The sequence below is a fragment of the Oncorhynchus keta genome, chromosome 8 (genome assembly GCF_023373465.1).
Source record: "Oncorhynchus keta strain PuntledgeMale-10-30-2019 chromosome 8, Oket_V2, whole genome shotgun sequence".
Classification (NCBI taxonomy): Eukaryota; Metazoa; Chordata; class Actinopteri; order Salmoniformes; family Salmonidae; genus Oncorhynchus; species Oncorhynchus keta.
The window spans coordinates 24,169,169-24,187,006 of record NC_068428.1 but is presented as its reverse complement, the minus strand read 5'-3'; the positions used below and the strand labels follow the sequence as shown (position 1 = coordinate 24,187,006).

The following is a 17,838-nucleotide window of genomic DNA, read 5'->3' as shown; positions in this document are numbered from 1 at the left end:
GAGTAGAAGACAACTGAGGTAGAGAGGAGGAGGATGGAGAGGATGAGAAAACAACGGGCAGAGGAGGAAGAGGAGAAAGAGGAATGAAAGACAGAATGAGAGAAGACAGCGAGAGACAGTGAGTGAGAGGAGGCAAGGAGAATGGAAGAGGTAAACAGAGGGAAGATGGGAGGAGAGGGAAGAGGTGTTTGAGGTAAAGGAGAGGTCTTACGACTGCATGCAGGGAAGGTGTGGTTTATCTGCTCCATGATGTCTGCCAGGTCAGAGTTGCGGTTGTGTGGGTGGTCCAACAGCTCATCTGAAACACACACACACCAGTTTAGCACACTGTGTGTGTGTGTGTGTGTGTGTGTGTGTGTGTGTGTGTGTGTGTGTGTGTGTGTGTGTGTGTGTGTGTTGAACCGACCTGTGTGTTCGGTGAGGGCCCCTTGTTCTTGCATGCTGGGGACGACACTCCATTCACCCTGGAGTCCATCTCCGGCTGAGATGAGGGAAAAAAGAGGATGAACGAGGAGCAAGTCAGACAAGAAGAGGTGAAGAGAAGAAGTGAGAGAAACACAAGAAGAAAGACAGAAAAGTAAAAAATATATGAGGGAAAGAGACAAGGACCAGCATCATTACTAAAACATAGTGCCCACTCTTCATTATTCATAGTGGCATACTTCACTGGTGACGACTTTAAACCAACTACATATGAATCATCAGTCCCAAACAAGGGAATAGCACACAGTGTGGCTCGATGGGGCTGGATGAAAGACCTGTCATCACGTGTACTGACATTTATATGTGTCTATAAGCCCTCTTCCAAACGTGTCACTGTCACTCCCTGTATGAGTTCAGATGAATCTCTAAGGGTTTGGCAACGTGTTTGGATCATTTCTTGACTTTCATTCATGAAAAAAGGTGCACGCACGCACGCGCACACACACACACACACGCCTGAATAGGGCACCTGATGTCCACTGACATTTACTATCAAGTCCAACATGCCCCTTAGCTTTCCAGAGACAGAATCAATGCATCCTCCTCCCTGCCTATCCCGTCCCTCGCTTCTCTCCTTCCTGCTCTCCTGCCCCCAGCTGTAGTAAAGGTTAATGTGGTGGAAATGTCTCCAGAGCATTCTCACAACATCTTCAGGGCTCACTTAGAATAGTACTGACTGTACAGAGCTCTAATAAAAATTGCAACAACACAAAATATATAATTTATCATTGATAACCACCATCATTAAGTTTGCCGACGACACAGTGGTGGTAGGCCTGATCACCGACACCAATGAGAAAGCCTATAGGGAGGAGGTCAGTGACCTGGCAGTGTAGTGCCAGGACAACAACCTCTTCCTCAAGGTGAGCAAGACATAGGAGATGATCGTGGACTACAGGAAAAGGAGGGCCGAGTACGTCCCCATTCTCATCGACCGGCTGAAATGGAGCAGGTTGAGAGCTTCAAATTCCTTGGTGTCCACATCACCAACAAACTATCATGGTCCAAACACACCAAGACAGTCGTGAAGAGGGCATGACAAAGCCTATTCCCCCTCAGGAGACTGAAAAGATTTAGCATGGGTCCTCAGATCCTCAAAAGGTTCTACAGCTGCAACATCAAGAGCATCCTGACTGGTTGCATCACCACCTGGTATGGCAACTGCTCAGCCTCTGCAAGAGGGTAGTGCGTACGGCCCAGTACATCACTGGGGCCAAGCTTCCTGCCATCCAGGACCTCTACACCAGGCAGTGTCAGAAGAAGGCCTTAAAAATTGCCAAAGACTCCAGCCACCCTAGACATAGACTGTTCTCTCTTCTACCGCAAGGCAAGCGGTACTGGAGCGCCATGTTTAGGTCAAAAAGCCTTCTTAACAACTTCTACCCACAAGCTATACGACTGTTGAACAGCTAGTCAAATGGCTTCCCAGATTATTTGCATTGCCACCCCACTTTATTTTTACACTGCTGCTACTCGCTGTTAATTATCTATGCATAGTCACTTTAAACCTACCTACATATACACATATAACCTCGATTACATCGACTAATCTGCACCCCCATACATCGATTCTGCACCCTAACCCCCTGTGTATAGCCTCGTTATTGTTATTTTATTGCTACTCTTTTTATTTTTTTACTTTTGTTTATTTAGAAAATATTTTCTTAACTCTTATTATTCTTAAAACGGCATTGTTGGTTAAGGGCTTGTAAATCAGCATTTCACGGTAACAATACCTGTTGTATTCGGCTCATGTGACAAATACAATTTGATTAGATTTGATTACAATTGATTCGTAGTTAAGAGAATTTCCTTCAAAACTACTACACTAAGTTGTGATATTGTAAAACTGTTGATGTCCTCGTTGTGATGAACCTAGACAACATATTTGTTTGACCATAAACTGACAATGCTGGGCTGAAAATATGAAAATCTCTTCTGTGAATGTCAGAGCACGTTTGTAGGATTACTCACTCTAATTTATCCCTGTAGATTGGATTTGTTTCTCCCATCATAGAGTCAGGATCTGGTTAGCTCAGGACTCTGGAAGAAATGGTGTGTGTGTCTTGCAAGGTTTAACATGAGCCCTTTATCTAAGAATAAAGCAGAGTCACGTTATCTTCCCCAGGCCGAGGTTGCCTAATGCTCTGCCTCTGTTGTAACTAAATGAAGGAATGTTATGTTAACCTGTGAGCTGTGGATAACTAGCGTTAGTCAGCGAGGGGAGAACAGCGATAACGGGTCAGCACCATGGCAGTGGAGAGCGCCACTACAGCCGGGCCGCACCCAACAGCACTCATAATGAGCGGATTCCACACACCTGTGTGGTTAACTGAGCAGAATGTTTTGGGCAGGAACAGGCCTGCAGGGCGAGACATTGACACTTGGATTTATACCATCGTTCCCATTCCATTTCCCCCAAGTTTTAAATATGTAACGAACAGGGAAATAAACCTGGATATGATTTAACTCCAAGTCCTGCTCTAAGAATCCTGATAAACCCACCGCAGCCTCCAGTTCCAGAGACCTGAGTCAATACTGTTTACCAACTCTGACTGACTCCGTTCGGTTGGTTGGCTTTTATTTCCCACACAGCTAAAAAGTAATCTAAACTTATTGAGTAATCAGGAGAGGCATAAACAGAGCAGAGATGGATTGGGTTACTGGGTAGGGGGTGCTTCGTAGCCCTGGGAGAAAAACTCACAATACAGGGATCTTTCTACATCAACAAGGGGCTTATGTGGTGGACGTGGCAATGTTTTCATATTTAAGACACTTTCCAGCAATTCTACACATTTTTCTATGGAGCTGAGAGAAATTGTTTCATTTTTAGAGCTATTTTCCTGCAATTCCATGCATTTTGCAGTGGCTAATGCTGTGTTCTTTTTCTCAAATATAATAAAATCTATACAGCTAAATTCATTGTTTTTCTTATTCTCCATGACCATCTGTCTAGTTTTTATTTTGGTCATTGTTAGTTCTCAATTATAAAAAAATATATTGGTTAATAAAATGTTCTACTGCACATACTTTCTATCTGGTTTTAGACATTTCAGTTTAGAATTAAAGCATTTTTCCATCCCGAAAATGTATTTCAAGAAACAGGCCCAAGGATTTTAATGGCAGACAAATCACCGGGATCAGATTCTAACTTTAGAGGAATGAGTTATGATACAAACAAGGACACTTTCGAGGGTTGAGAAGGAATTGCTGTTGTTGTTGATGTGTGATCAGTAAAATAGAAGTCATTCCACAGGTGGAACATGCATGTGTGTGTGTGTGTGTGTTAAGACATCTGTTGAAGTGGCTTGCTATCCGAGGTGGAGTGTGAGCATGTGTGTGTGTGTGTGTGTACTGTACGTGTCCCTCTATGTGTGGCCCACCTGGTGCAGTAGTTGTCTGAGCCGATGGAGCTGGGACTCCAGCTGCTTGTTGTGCTCCTCCAGTTTGTGCATGCGGTCCTCCAGACGGCTCTTGTGCTGCCGGAGCAGTTTGGCCTCAGCCAGCAGGTCAGCCTCGCCAGGACCCCCGGGGTGAGAAGACCCCTCAGGGTCCCAATGCCCCACAGACCCAGGCCCCCGCTGGTCCCCGTGCTGCTCCTTCAGCTGTTCATACTCCCTTTTCAGTGTCCTGAGGGAGACACCCAGAGATGGGGTTAGGGAGATGCAGAAGTCAGACACACACACAACACGCCACACAATCATTCCTGCACATATAATATGAGCCAAACAGCACCACCCCCCCACCTCAGTACAATCCTATGTGAAGCCACTGTACAGAGGTCCTGGCCTGTGTCCGTCTCTGTTTACAACTGTATAGAGCTGTTGGCTCCAGACTGACTGTGGTACTTCAACTGGCGTTTATAGCCTGGCTCATAAAGAATAATGTGAGCAGAGCTAAATCACTCAGATACAACCACGGCCTCAGACAGAGACACAGCAGCTCTAAGAATAATAGAGTGAGTGCACAGTCACCATTGTCCTTACACTACCTCTATCCACCAATCAAAGAGGTAGAGGTAGAGAGAGATGAAGGGGGGAGGAGCGAGAGCTGAATGAGACAGTGTGTGTGTGTGTGTGCTGATCATCACTTTTAGTAAGTGGGCAGAACACAGTAGCGCTGACATTGGACAGACTACTCCGCTGACCTATCGCGTACCTCTGCTCATCCTCCAGGCGATGGATGATTCGCTCCAGCTCCCCACGCTCCTCCCTCTCCACGGCCTGTAGGATCTGGGCGGGGCTCTGGGGCTGGCTGCAGGGAGACCCCTCCCCCCCCAGGGTCTGGCAGTACTGCAGGATCAGAGCATGCTCATCGTCCCTATGGGGAGAGATATACAAATTAACTAAATAACACGTGCTTGTTGTCATTCTTAAAGAGCGTCATTATATTAGATACATTGCGCAAGAGCGTGCTCCACCTCGGTCAAAGTTTAAGTTCAAAGAGCTTTGTTGTCCATCTTGATTGTCTTTCCATTAAACAGACTCGGTGGTTTTAACTTCAGCTTTGGCTGTTGCAGGACTGTACTGTATGGCTGGGAGCTGTAGTTCCTCCCTACAACACAGATCTGTTGATCTCAACCATCAGATAACCACATGACATAGATAGAGAGGGAGAGGAAGAAGACAGATGGGGAGAGAGGGGGTGAAAGAGAGAGAGAGAATGATGGCTCCAAGCTTCTCTGTGTCATATTTGGAGGATCTGAGATGTGGTAGGCAGGTCTTGCTAAACCACAGCTGTCACCTTCCCTCTAACACACACACACACACACACACACACACACACACACACACACACACACACACACACACACACACACACACACACACACACACACACACACACACACACACACACACACACACACACACACACACTCTCTCACTCTCACACACACAGAGCCCCAGGGATTATAGGGATTAAACTATCACAAACCATCACATATGCGCGTGCGCACACACACGGAGGGGTAGGATTACTCAGCCCCCTGTCCATTACCGCAGGAAGTGCCATCGATCGCCAGAGCCACACTGACAGCCAGAGAGACCGTTTCCATTTGGCCAAGCTGAAAGCAGTGGTTTTAATTGAAACTGGATGCCATGTTGGCTCTCCTTGGATACATTTTATCCATCCATGCGCAATGTTTATTGTCAATCCAGCTTTCATTCTGTGGTTTGGCTAGCTAGTTAGGTTTTTTAAAAGTCTATGGCAAGGCCAGGGCCATGGCTTGGAGCACTAACTGTGTCAATAGCATGGCTAGGCTAAGCTAGGCTACCAAACACCATCTGGTTAACACAGCTTCTAACTCCTAATGTACGGCCCCCAGGAGACCCATTACAGAACCCAGACACAGCATTTCATAAATGACCCAAGTGTTCAGGTCCTCATTAACATTACATGCATATTCAGAGTGTTTAGTATATGAAAATATTTCTGGACGAAACATGTTTTGTTTCACAGGCGGATCTATTGTGTTAGCAAGGACGAGGACTCCTATTCTTGGAGAATTATGTCTATAAACCTCTGCCGATGGGATAGAGTATAGAGAGGTGAGGAGAAGGAGCTCCGTGGATCCTTCGTATCTGGAAGTAATTTAGCCTTTTATTGTAGCCATTGGTGCTTTGTAGAGTTGCTATTTTCTCAAGTTTTCAGATGTCAATTAACTTGTGAAATTCCTGAATACACTGCTCAAAAAAATAAAGGGAACACTAAAATAACACATCCTAGATCTGAATGAATGAAATATTCTTATTAAATACTTTTTTCTTTACATAGTTGAATGTGCTGACAAGAAAATCACACAAAAATGATCAATGGAAATCAAATTTATCAACCCATAGTTGATAACAGCCTGTAGTGTGGAAAACCACACTACAGGCTGATCCAACTTTGATGTAATGTCCATAAAACAAGTCAAAATGAGGCTCAGTAGTGTGTGGCCTCCAAGTGCCTGTATGACCTGCCTACAATGCCTGGGCATGCTCCTGATGAGGTGGCGGATGGTCTCCTGAGGGACCTCCTCCCAGACCTGGACTAAAGCATCCGCCAACTCCTGGACAGTCTGTGGTGCAACGTGGCGTTGGTGGATGGAGCGAGACATGATGTCCCAGATGTGCTCAATTGGATTCAGGTCTGGGGAACAGGTGGGCCAGTCCATAGCATCAATGCCTTCCTCTTGCAGGCACTGCTGACACACTCCAGCCACATGAGGTCTAGCATTGTCTTGCATTAGGAGGAACCCAGGGCCAACCGCACCAGCATATGGTCTCACAAGGGGTCTGAGGATCTCATCTCGGTACCTAATGGCAGTCAGGCTACCTCTGGCGAGCACATGGAGAGCTGTGTGGCCCCCCCAAAGAAATGCCACCCCACACCATGACTGACCCACCGCCAAACCGGTCATGCTGGAGGATGTTGCAGGCAGCAGAACGTTCTCCACGGCATCTCCAGACTCTGTCACGTCTGTCACATGTGCTCAGTGTGAACCTGCTTTCATCTGTGCAGAGCACAGGGCGCCAGTGGCGAATTCGCCAATCTTGGCGTTCTCTGGCAAATGCCAAACGTCCTGTACGTGTTGGGCTGTAAGCACAACCCCCACCTGTGGACGTCGGGCCCTCATACCGCCCTCATGGAGTCTGTTTCTGACCGTTTGAGCAGACACATGCACATTTGTGGCCTGCTGGAGGTCATTTTGCAGGGCTCTGGCAGTGCTCCTCCTGCTCCTCCTTGCACAAAGGCGGAGGTAGCGGTCCTGCTGCTGGGTTGTTGCCCTCCTACGGCCTCCTCCACGTCTCCTGATGTACTGGCCTGTCTCCTGGTAGCGCCTCCATGATCTGGACACTACACTGACAGACACAGCAAACCTTCTTGCCACAGCTCGCATTGAAGTTCCCATCCTGGATGAGCTGCACTACCTCATTTACATTTACATTTAAGTCATTTAGCAGACGCTCTTATCCAGAGCGACTTACTGAGCCACTTGTGTGGGTTGTAGACTCTGTCTCATGCTACCACTAGAGTGAAAGCACCGCCAGCATTCAGAAGTGACCAAAACATCAGCCAGGAAGCATAGGAACTGAGAAGTGGTCTGTGGTCACCACTTGCAGAACCACTCCTTTATTGGGGGTGTCTTGCTAATTGCCTATAATTTCCACCTGTTGTCTATTCCATTTGCACAACAGCATGTGAAATTGATTGTCAATCAGTGTTGCTTCCTAAGTGGACAGTTTGATTTCACAGAAGTGTGATTGACTTGGAGTTACATTGTGTTGTTTAAGTGTTCCCTTAATTTTTTTCAGCAGTGTATTAAATGAAGTCAGATTTAATCAACAAATATGATAGTCAGTTTAAAAACGGTTAAAAGGTACACGACTGTGTACACATCTGGCTGTGTTGGTAAAATCACTACATATCCCATTGATCAAAGCGGTGAGAGGCTGCCCTGTCACAGTTCCAAGACTAGTCAGAAACGTCCAGCTAATCAGAAACGTCCAGCTAATCTTACAACAACGATGTTGGTGGACCTCAAAACTGAAGGAGTGATATCCTTCATCACCATCGTCTTACGACAGATATCTTGATTCAGTCATGAATATTCAACAAAAAAATAAATCATTTTACATTTTGTTTCCAGACAATTTCTTAGTTACATTATTGTATTACTAGCAAAGGAGTTGAGGGTGCAGTATTTATGAAGTTTGGCAATGAGGACGAAAACTTGCATAGTTCAGCTAGCCAGCTAGTTTACCCAGGGAAAACGAGCTCAGGCCTAATGTGCATGTAAGCTCAGTTTGGCAAATTCAGGAGACAAATTGTAGTTTTTATGCCTTGAAATTAGGATCTGGCGGCAAAAAAAATTGATTAAACAATTCAGAGAGCAAATCGATTTATACAATCCCGAAATCAGCCGTAACTGTAAAACAAAGATTAAAAGGAAGTTTGAGTGAACCTGAATCAAGAAAATGAATGGCGAGGTCACTTCCAGATCCGGTAGACTCCTCCTCCTTACCACTATTGAAATGTTATAAACAAGAGCCAAGAAATGTGACTGAAATATCACAGCCGTACAGGTATTCAGGTTCTCCATGATATTCTACACATGAAGAGTCCAACTTGTCAGTCATTCTGACGGCTGTCTGCCTCAAGGCTAAGAGCTGCGATCTTGTGTAGGAATGGAACACACTATGAAGATATAAAACTATGAAGTTGAATAGAAATTCAGTTTGTCCTCCTTCTGTACCGCGTGATCGATGCTTCCATTAGTGCTCACTCCACCACACAGCGCTTCACACACACACACACACACACACGCACACGCACACGCACACACGACTGACAAACACCTTTCTCATCTCAAAGACATGTTATCTATCAATCTTTTTTCCTTGCAAAATGAGTTCCTTGTCTGAACGTAGATAATGACATAAGAGCCAGGCGGAGAGGAGATAAAAATCTAGACATTATACACCCATCTAGTACCAGGTCGGACTCGGTTTTGCCTCCAGAACACCCTGAATTCTTCGGGGCATTCTACAAGCTGTCGGAAACGTTCCACAGGGATGTTGGTACGCTGATATGATGACATCACGCAGTTGCTGCAAATTGGACGTCAGTACAGTCATGCTGCGTACAGCCTGTTCCATCTCATCCCAAAGATGCTTTATTGGGTTGAGGTCTGGGAACTGACCAGGCCACTCAGTGAACTCACGGTCATGTTCCATGCAATGTTTTTCCACTCCTCCATTGTCCAGTGTTGGTGATCATATGTCCACTGGAGCCTGCAATAGCTCATCTATAACAAGGATCGACGAATTGTGCATTCTGAGATGCCATTCTGCAAACCACTGTTATACTGCACAGTGTTATTTGTCTGTTTGTGGCCCGCCTATTAGCTTGCACAATTCTTGCCATTCTCCTTCGAACTCTCTCATGAACTAGCTGTTTTTGCCCACAGGACTGCCGCTGACTGTACTAGTATTCTTTGTTGGTTTGACAATGCCACAGTCAGCCAGAGAAATATGCTGAGAAGGATTATCACCACAGCAAGCAAGGTACTTGGAGTCAAACACACAGGCCTGGATGAGATCTTTAAGGTCAGGGCCCTCCCCAATGTACTTGGAGTCAAACACACAGGCCTGGATGAGATCATTAAGGTCAGGGCCCTCCCCAAGGTACTTGGAGTCAAACACACAGGCCTGGATGAGATCTTTAAGGTCAGGGCCCTCCCCAAGGTACTTGGAGTCAAACACACAGGCCTGGATGAGATCTTTAAGGTCAGGGCCCTCCCCAAGGTACTTGGAGTCAAACACACAGGCCTGGATGAGATCCTTAAGGTCAGGGCCCTAAGCAAGGTACTTGGAGTCAAACACACAGGCCTGGATGAGATCTTTAAGGTCAGAGCCCTCCCCAATGTACTTGGAGTCAAACACACAGGCCTGGATGAGATCTTAAAGGTCAGGGCCCCCAGCAAGGATCACAAAATCATTTTAGACCCAAGCCATCCCCTGTACCTGGACTTTGAACAACTCCCCTCAGGGCGCATGTATAGGGTACCGCACGGCAGACAAAACAGAACTAGACAATAATTTGTTCCATGTGTGCTATCGCTCCTAAATAGCTAATGTTCCTATCGACTCAGTAAGGGCAGTTATGAAAGTTGTATTGTCAATTTGTTTTGTATTTAAACACCACCTAAAACATGTACATGACACCACAAAAATATTTCCCCATGGGGACAATAAAGTCATTCAATTATTATTATTATTATTTTTAAATAAAAATAAATAAATAATAATAATAAAACTGGATGTTTTTTGTTTGTTACGTCATTCTCAATAAACCCTTGCTGAGGAGGGCGGCCGTTTCTGAGATACTGGATGCGGCACGCCTGGCACCGACAATCAATGGGGCGGCAGGGTAGCCTAGTGGTTAGAGAGTTGGACTAGTAACCGGAAGGTTGCAAGTTCAAACACCCAAGCTGACAAGGATCAAATCTGTCGTTCTTCCCCTGAACAGGGAGTTAACCCACTGTTCCTAGGCCAACATTGAACATAAGAATTTGTTCTTAACTGACTTGCCTGGTTAAAAAAAAAAAAGATCACACTCAAATTAGCTTAAAAGTCACTTGTTTCGCCCATTCTAATGTTCCATCGAACAGTAACTGAATGCCTTGATGCCTGCTTTATACACTGCTCAAAAACAGAAAGGGAACACTAAAATAACACATCGTAGATCTGAATGAAATATTCTTATTAAATACTTTTTTCTTTACATAGTTGTGCTGACAACAAAATCACACAAAAATATCAATGTAAATCGGAGGTCTGGATGTGGAGTCACACTCAAAATTAAAGTGGAAAACCACACTACAGGCTGATACAACTTTGATGTAATGTCCTTAAAACAAGTCAAAATGAGGCTCAGTAGTGTGTGTGGCCTCCACGTGCCTGTATGACCTCCCTACAACGCCTGGGCATGCTCCTGATGAGGTGGCATGATGTCCAAGATGTGCTCAATTGGATTCAGGTCTGGGGAACGGGCGGGCCAGGTCTAGCATTGTCTTGCATTAGGAGGAACCCAGGGCCAACCGCACCAGCATATGGTCTCACAAGGGGTCTGAGGATCTCATCTCGGTACCTAATGGCAGTCAGGCTACCTCTGGCGAGCACAAAGAAATGCCACCCCCACCCCACACCATGACTGACCCAACGCCAAACCGGTCATGCTGGAGGATGTTGCAGGCAGCAGAACGTTCTCTACGGCGTCTCCAGACTGTCACATGTGCTTAGTGTGAACCTGCTTTCATCTGTGAAGAGCACAGGGCGCTAGTGGCAAATTTGCCAATCTTGGTGTTCTCTGGCAAATGCCAAACGTCCTGCACGGTGTTGGGCTGTAAGCACAACCCCCACCTGTGGACGTCGGGCCCTCATACCACCCTCATGGAGTCTGTTTCTGACCGTTTGAGCAGACACATGCACATTTGTGGCCTGCTGGAGGTCATTTTGCAGGGCTCTGGCAGTGCTCCTCCTGCTCCTCTTTGCACAAAGGCGGAGGTAGCGGTCCTGCTGCTGGGTTGTTGCCCTCCTCCACGTCTCCTGATGTACTGGCCTGTCTCCTGGTAGCGCCTCCATGCTCTGGACACTACACTGACAGACACAGCAAACCTTCTTGCCACAGCTCGCATTGATGTGCCATTGATGTGCCATCCTGGATGAGCTGCACTACCTGAGCCACTTGTGTGGGTTGTCGACTCCACCTGCAGAACCACTCCTTTATTGGGGGTGTCTTGCTAATTGCCTATAATTTCCACCTGTTGTCTATTCCATTTGCACAACAGCATGTGAAATGTATTGTCATTCAGTGTTGCTTCCTAAGTGGACAGTTTGATTTCACAGAAGTGTGATTGAATTGGAGTTACATTGGGTTGTTGAAGTGTTCCCTTTATTTTTTTGAGCAGTGTATATCAATCAAGGCCACGAGACTCACTGTCTGTAGGTGCGATCCATTTTCATGAATAGGGTGGTGTACCTAATAAACTGTGTGTATATGAGGGAGTAAATATGGAGAAGGAAGACAGGAACTGTGAAGAGAAGCTCATATATGGAGGGCCAGGGTGAAACCTCAACTGTGCTGGGAGCAACCAATTAAATAGTGAGTGAATGAGAGAGAGCACAAGAGAGAGAGAGAAAGCACACGCGCGAGAGAGTGAGAGAGAGAATGCAAGACAGAATGTGAGAGAGAGAGAGAAAGAATGTGAGAGAGAGAGAGAGAATGCAAGAGAGAATGTGAGAGAGAGAGAGAGAGAGAATGCAAGAGAGAATGTGAGAGAATGCGAGAGAGAGAGAATGTGAAAGAGAGAATGCGAGGGAGAGAGAATGTGAAAGAGAGAATGCGAGGGAGAGAGAATGTGAGAGAGAGAATGCGAGGGAGAGAGAATGTGAGAGAATGCGAGAGAGAGAGAATGTGAAAGAGAGAATGCGAGGGAGAGAGAATGTGAAAGAGAGAATGCGAGGGAGAGAGAGAATGTGAGAGAGAGAGAATGTGAGAGAGAGATTGTGCGAGAGAGAGATAGATAGAATGCAAGAGGTCGTGTTAGAAAAGGCTGGACCAGTGCTATGGAGTTGTTTGTGTGGAAATGTGGGGAGCAGAGGGGGGCTTCAAATGGTTCATTTCAGAGCATTTTTGTGTTGTTTTTCTCTGTGATGCAAAGCGGGGTATATTGAGTTCAGAGTTGAATGAGAAGCCTGATTAAAGCCCAAAGGTAAAGCTTGATACTACTAGAGCCAAATCAGATGATGTATAAGAGAGTGGAACAGAAGGGAGAGAGAGACTGTAGGGAGAAAGGAAGGTTCAGAGGGAACAAAAGAAAAATATAGAAAGAAAGACAAAAATTATTATTATTATCAGAAAGAAAGACAAAAAGAAAGAACGCGAGAGAGAGATTGAAAGACTGAGGGGAAGGAGACAGAGAAGAGAGGAAGGACAAGCAGAAATAGTCCTGTCTCCTTGGTGATTAACAAGCAGCATCAATGACAACACTGAGCCTTTGCTGGAGATAACACACAATAAGCAGCTCTCTGGCTTTCTCATTAAGGCTTTTCTACCCGATAAAATGCCTGGAAACAAATGCATAGCAGGGCACACACACACACGCACGCATGCGCGCCAGCAAACGTGAGCACGCACATATGTACGCATGCACAAAAGCAAGCACACACATAAATGTTCTGCCAAGACTGTTCAAAGGTGCCATCACTCAGCTGGCATTAAGTTCCAAATGCAACGTGTGTGAAGGGTCCATTGGATGGATCAGAAACAGTACGAGACAGCCAAGTAACACACATACGCACGCAAGCACATACGCACACACACACACACACACACACACACACACACACACACACACACACACACACACACACACACACACACACACACACACACACACACACACACACACACACACACACCAGGGTTTCAGTTAGCCAGTAATAGACGTTTTCTGTGCGATAAAAAAATAGAAAAGCCAATGAATAAAATTGTCACCGGCCAGTCGCCCGGAAGAAGAAGAAAAAATCCCATTGCGAAATAATGCAAAAAAATGTTTTGCCTATTGAATGATGGAAATACCAGGCGATGGAAATACCAGGCGATGGAAATACCAGGCGATGGAAATACCAGGCGATGGAAATACATTTGACAAGTCATGCTTACAGGTTAATTAGCATAATTTTGTGGAATTAAATTGGCGGTGTGTGTAAAGTATTTTGGTTATGTATCTTATTTATCACATGCATACAGCTACAGAGCCTATGAGTGGAAAATCTGTCAGACAGATCATCTTGTGGTGCGGTGCATTCAAGACAACCAGGAACTCTGAAAAATACGAGGTCAAAACATGACGTCAGTGATCTTCAGGTGGGAAAGTCAGAGCTCTTGAAAGAGGCCGGAGTTCCTGAGTTGGAATTCTGGGTTGGATGACCGTTCAAAAATATTTTTCCCAGTCGGAGCTCGTTTTTTCCCCAGTTCCCAGTTGTCTTGATGACACTGAAGTCGGAAGTCGGACATTTCCAGAGTTCCCAGTTGTTATAAACGATGCATGAAATGGTAACTGAAGGCAGGTTTCATCAGTATGTCACACACCGCTTTACAGTGAGCTGGAGGCAGTATGCATTTTTAAAACATATATTTAATTGTTTGAAACCTGAACATTTTAATACATATGAGACATGTCTTACCTTGCTTTAAATGAGCCTATTAGATTTCCTCTCTTTCCACATTTCTAGTGAATATTTTCATCTGTCACATGAAACCGCCTGCATGTGTGATGCCCTTTTGACAACAGTGTTGTCCCGCTAATTGCATCATGGAAAGAACATTCACACGTAGCCTACTGCCTTGTGTGCATTGCTGTGTTTATAATGTGAATAAATAACAGTTTATCAACATTTTAAGCTGAACGTTCTGATCTGTAGCATCAGACTAATGGCTTTTAAAAGTTTATTTTATGTATGCTAGGCCTTAATCGTCATGTTGTCTGAGGAAAAGTAAAAGTGCACATCAGAATTCGGTAAGAAGGACAGCACATCGCTGCATCCTCAAACTGCATGTTCTGTTAATATGAAGGACCATCATCTAAATGTGATTTCTGTCATTCTGAGCACCGTGGGTGGACGCCCAGTGTCATTCTGAGCAACATGGGTGGACGCCCAGTGTCATTCTGAGCAACATGGGTGGACGCCCAGTGTCATTCTGAACACAGTGGGTGGACGCCCAGTGTCATTCTGAGCACAGTGGGTGGACGCCCAGTGTCATTCTGAGCACAGTGGGTGGACGCCCAGTGTCATTCTGAGCACAGTGGGTGGACACCCAGTGTCATTCTGAGCACCTTGGGTGGACGCCCAGTGTCATTCTGAGCACCGTGGGTGGACGCCCAGTGTCATTCTGAGCACCGTGGGTGGACACCCAGTGTCATTCTGAACACAGTGGGTGGACGCCCAGTATCATTCTGAGCACAGTGGGTGGACGCCCAGTGTCATTCTGAACAACATGGGTGGACGCCCAGTGTCATTCTGAGCACAGTGGGTGGACGCCCAGTGTCATTCTGAGCACAGTGGGTGGACGCCCAGTGTCATTCTGAACAACATGGGTGGACGCCCAGTGTCATTCTGAGCACCGTGGGTGGACGCCCAGTGTCATTCTGAGCACCGTGGGTGGACGCCCAGTGTCATTCTGAGCACAGTGGGTGGACACCCAGTGTCATTCTGAGCACAGTGGGTGGACACCCAGTGTCATTCTGAGCACCTTGGGTGGACGCCCAGTGTCATTCTGAGCACCGTGGGTGGACGCCCAGTGTCATTCTGAGCACCGTGGGTGGACGCCCAGTGTCATTCTGAACACAGTGGGTGGACGCCCAGTGTCATTCTGAGCACAGTGGGTGGACGCCCAGTGTCATTCTGAACAACATGGGTGGACGCCCAGTGTCATTCTGAGCACCGTGGGTGGACACCCAGTGTCATTCTGAGCACCGTGGGTGGACGCCCAGTGTCATTCTGAGCACAGTGGGTGGACACCCAGTGTCATTCTGAGCACAGTGGGTGGACACCCAGTGTCATTCTGAGCACCTTGGGTGGACGCCCAGTGTCATTCTGAGCACCTTGGGTGGACGCCCAGTGTCATTCTGAGCACCGTGGGTGGACGCCCAGTGTCATTCTGAACACAGTGGGTGGACGCCCAGTGTCATTCTGAGCACAGTGGGTGGACGCCCAGTGTCATTCTGAGCACCGTGGGTGGACGCCCAGTGTCATTCTGAGCACCGTGGGTGGACGCCCAGTGTCATTCTGAGCACCGTGGGTGGACGCCCAGTGTCATTCTGAGCACCGTGGGTGGACGCCCAGTGTCATTCTGAGCACCGTGGGTGGACGCCCAGTGTCATTCTGAGCACCACTCATTCGTTTCCCGGGCGGTGTGTTTGGGATCATTGTCATGCTGAAAGACCCAGCCACGTTTCATCTTCAATGCCCTTGCTGATGGAAGGAGGTTTTCACTCAAAATCTCACGATACATGGCCCCATTCATTCTTTCCTTTAAAAGGATCAGTCGTCCTGGTCCCTTTGCAGAAAAACAGCCCCAAAGCATGATGTTTCCACCCCCATGCATCACAGTAGGTATGGTGTTCTTTGGATGCAATTCAGCATTCTTTGTCCTCCAAACACGACGAGTTGAGTTTTTACCAAAAGGTTATATTTTGGTTTCATCTGACCATATGACATTCTCCCAATCTTCTTCTGGATCATCCAAATGCTCTCTAGCAAACTTCAGACGGGCCTGGACTGGCTTAAGCAGGGGGACACGTCTGGCACTGCAGGATTTGAGTCCCTGGCGGTGTAGTGTGTTACTGATGGTAGGCTTTGTTACTTTGGTCCCAGCTCTCTGCAGGTCATTCACTAGGTCCCCCCGTGTGGTTCTGGGATTTTTGCTCACCGTTCTTGCGATCATTTTGACCCCACAGGGTGAGATCTTGCGTGGAGCCCCAGATCGAGGGAGATTATCAGTGGTCTTGTATGTCTTCCATTTCCTAATAATTGCTCCCACAGTTGATTTCTTCAAACCAAGCTGCTTACCTATTGCAGATTCAGCCTTCCCAGCCTGGTGCAGGTCTAGAATTTTGTTTCTGGTGGCCATAGTGGAGTTTGGAGTGTGACTGTTTGAGGTTGTGGACAGGTGTCTTTTATACTGATAACAAGTTGAAACAGGTGCCATTAATACAGGTAACGAGTGGAGGACAGATGAGCCTCTTAAAGAAGAAGTTACAGGTCTGTGAGAGCCAGAAATCTTGCTTGTTTGTAGCTGACCAAATACTTATTTTCCACCATAATTTGCAAATAAATTCATAAAAAATCCTACAATGTGATTTTCTGGATATTCTTTTCTCATTTTGTCTGTCATAGTTGAAGTGTACCTATGATGACAATTCCAGGCCTCTCTCATCATTTTAAGTGGGAGAACTTGCACAATTGGTGGCTGACTAAATACTTTTTTGCCCCACTGTAAGTGCGTGTTTATATGTGTGTGTGTATCAGTGTGTGTGAGCATGCTAAGACTCAGATGGAGGAGTTGGAGAGATGAAGAGGCTCTAGAGATCAAGCGTAGGTGGAACAGAATTAGATATGACTTAAAAAAAAAACACTTGAAATCAAAAAGCGTGAAATAAAAGGGAATCAGATTAATCCTTGGCGGAGTACAAGCTGTTCAAACACCCCACACAAGCAAATTGATGATTGGCTGCGTTCAAATCAGCTTAGACAGGATTTACAGCTGTTTAAAATGCTTGTCCACAGATTCCAGGGACTTGATCCTTTTAAAGGAAGCATCGCAAACTAACCTGTTAACGTTGACACAAGGACGCAGGGTGACATTAGACCTACCGCTGCATTGTGTTTTGGGTTTAGATTTACCAATTGTGTCCTTATCCCAAAATGGCTGACACACTCAACAAAATGGAATAAAATGTCTCTCAAAGAGTAGAGTGGGAAATCTACTTCTGAACAAAAAAAAAGAGTAAAATCATGATGAAAGCAGGCCATATAATGGGATATTAGCTACGTAGACAGGGCTAGAACATAACTACAGTGGTTATACTTACTGGGCTGATGTGAGGAACAACAGGATGAGAGGATAAATGGTTGGAGCCTGGAGGGTGTTTCTACCCTGCTACTTCTAATGTTACTATCACATTAACCTTCTTCCTCATCATTACCTGATTATCACTGACTGTGTATTTGTCCTGTTTCTGTACTTTAAAAAATAATAATATTATAATAAAAATTGTACCCCCTTTATTCTCCCAAATTGCGA

General features: G+C 46.0%; 1 protein-coding gene across 1 annotated transcript in view; it reads right to left on the bottom strand.

Moving 5' to 3' along the window:
• Window positions 1–17,838, bottom strand: part of LOC127931373 (utrophin-like) — a 37,965-nt gene that overhangs the window by 8,002 nt on the left and 12,125 nt on the right. Inside the window, exons 4-7 of the mRNA XM_052523866.1 lie at window positions 4,642–4,803; window positions 3,867–4,113; window positions 407–481; window positions 212–298 (exon numbers count right to left, since the gene is read on the bottom strand). Of these exons, the coding sequence (XP_052379826.1) occupies window positions 236–298; window positions 407–481; window positions 3,867–4,113; window positions 4,642–4,803 (547 nt within the window). The 3' untranslated portion in view covers window positions 212–235. The remainder of the gene's footprint in view (window positions 1–211; window positions 299–406; window positions 482–3,866; window positions 4,114–4,641; window positions 4,804–17,838) is intronic.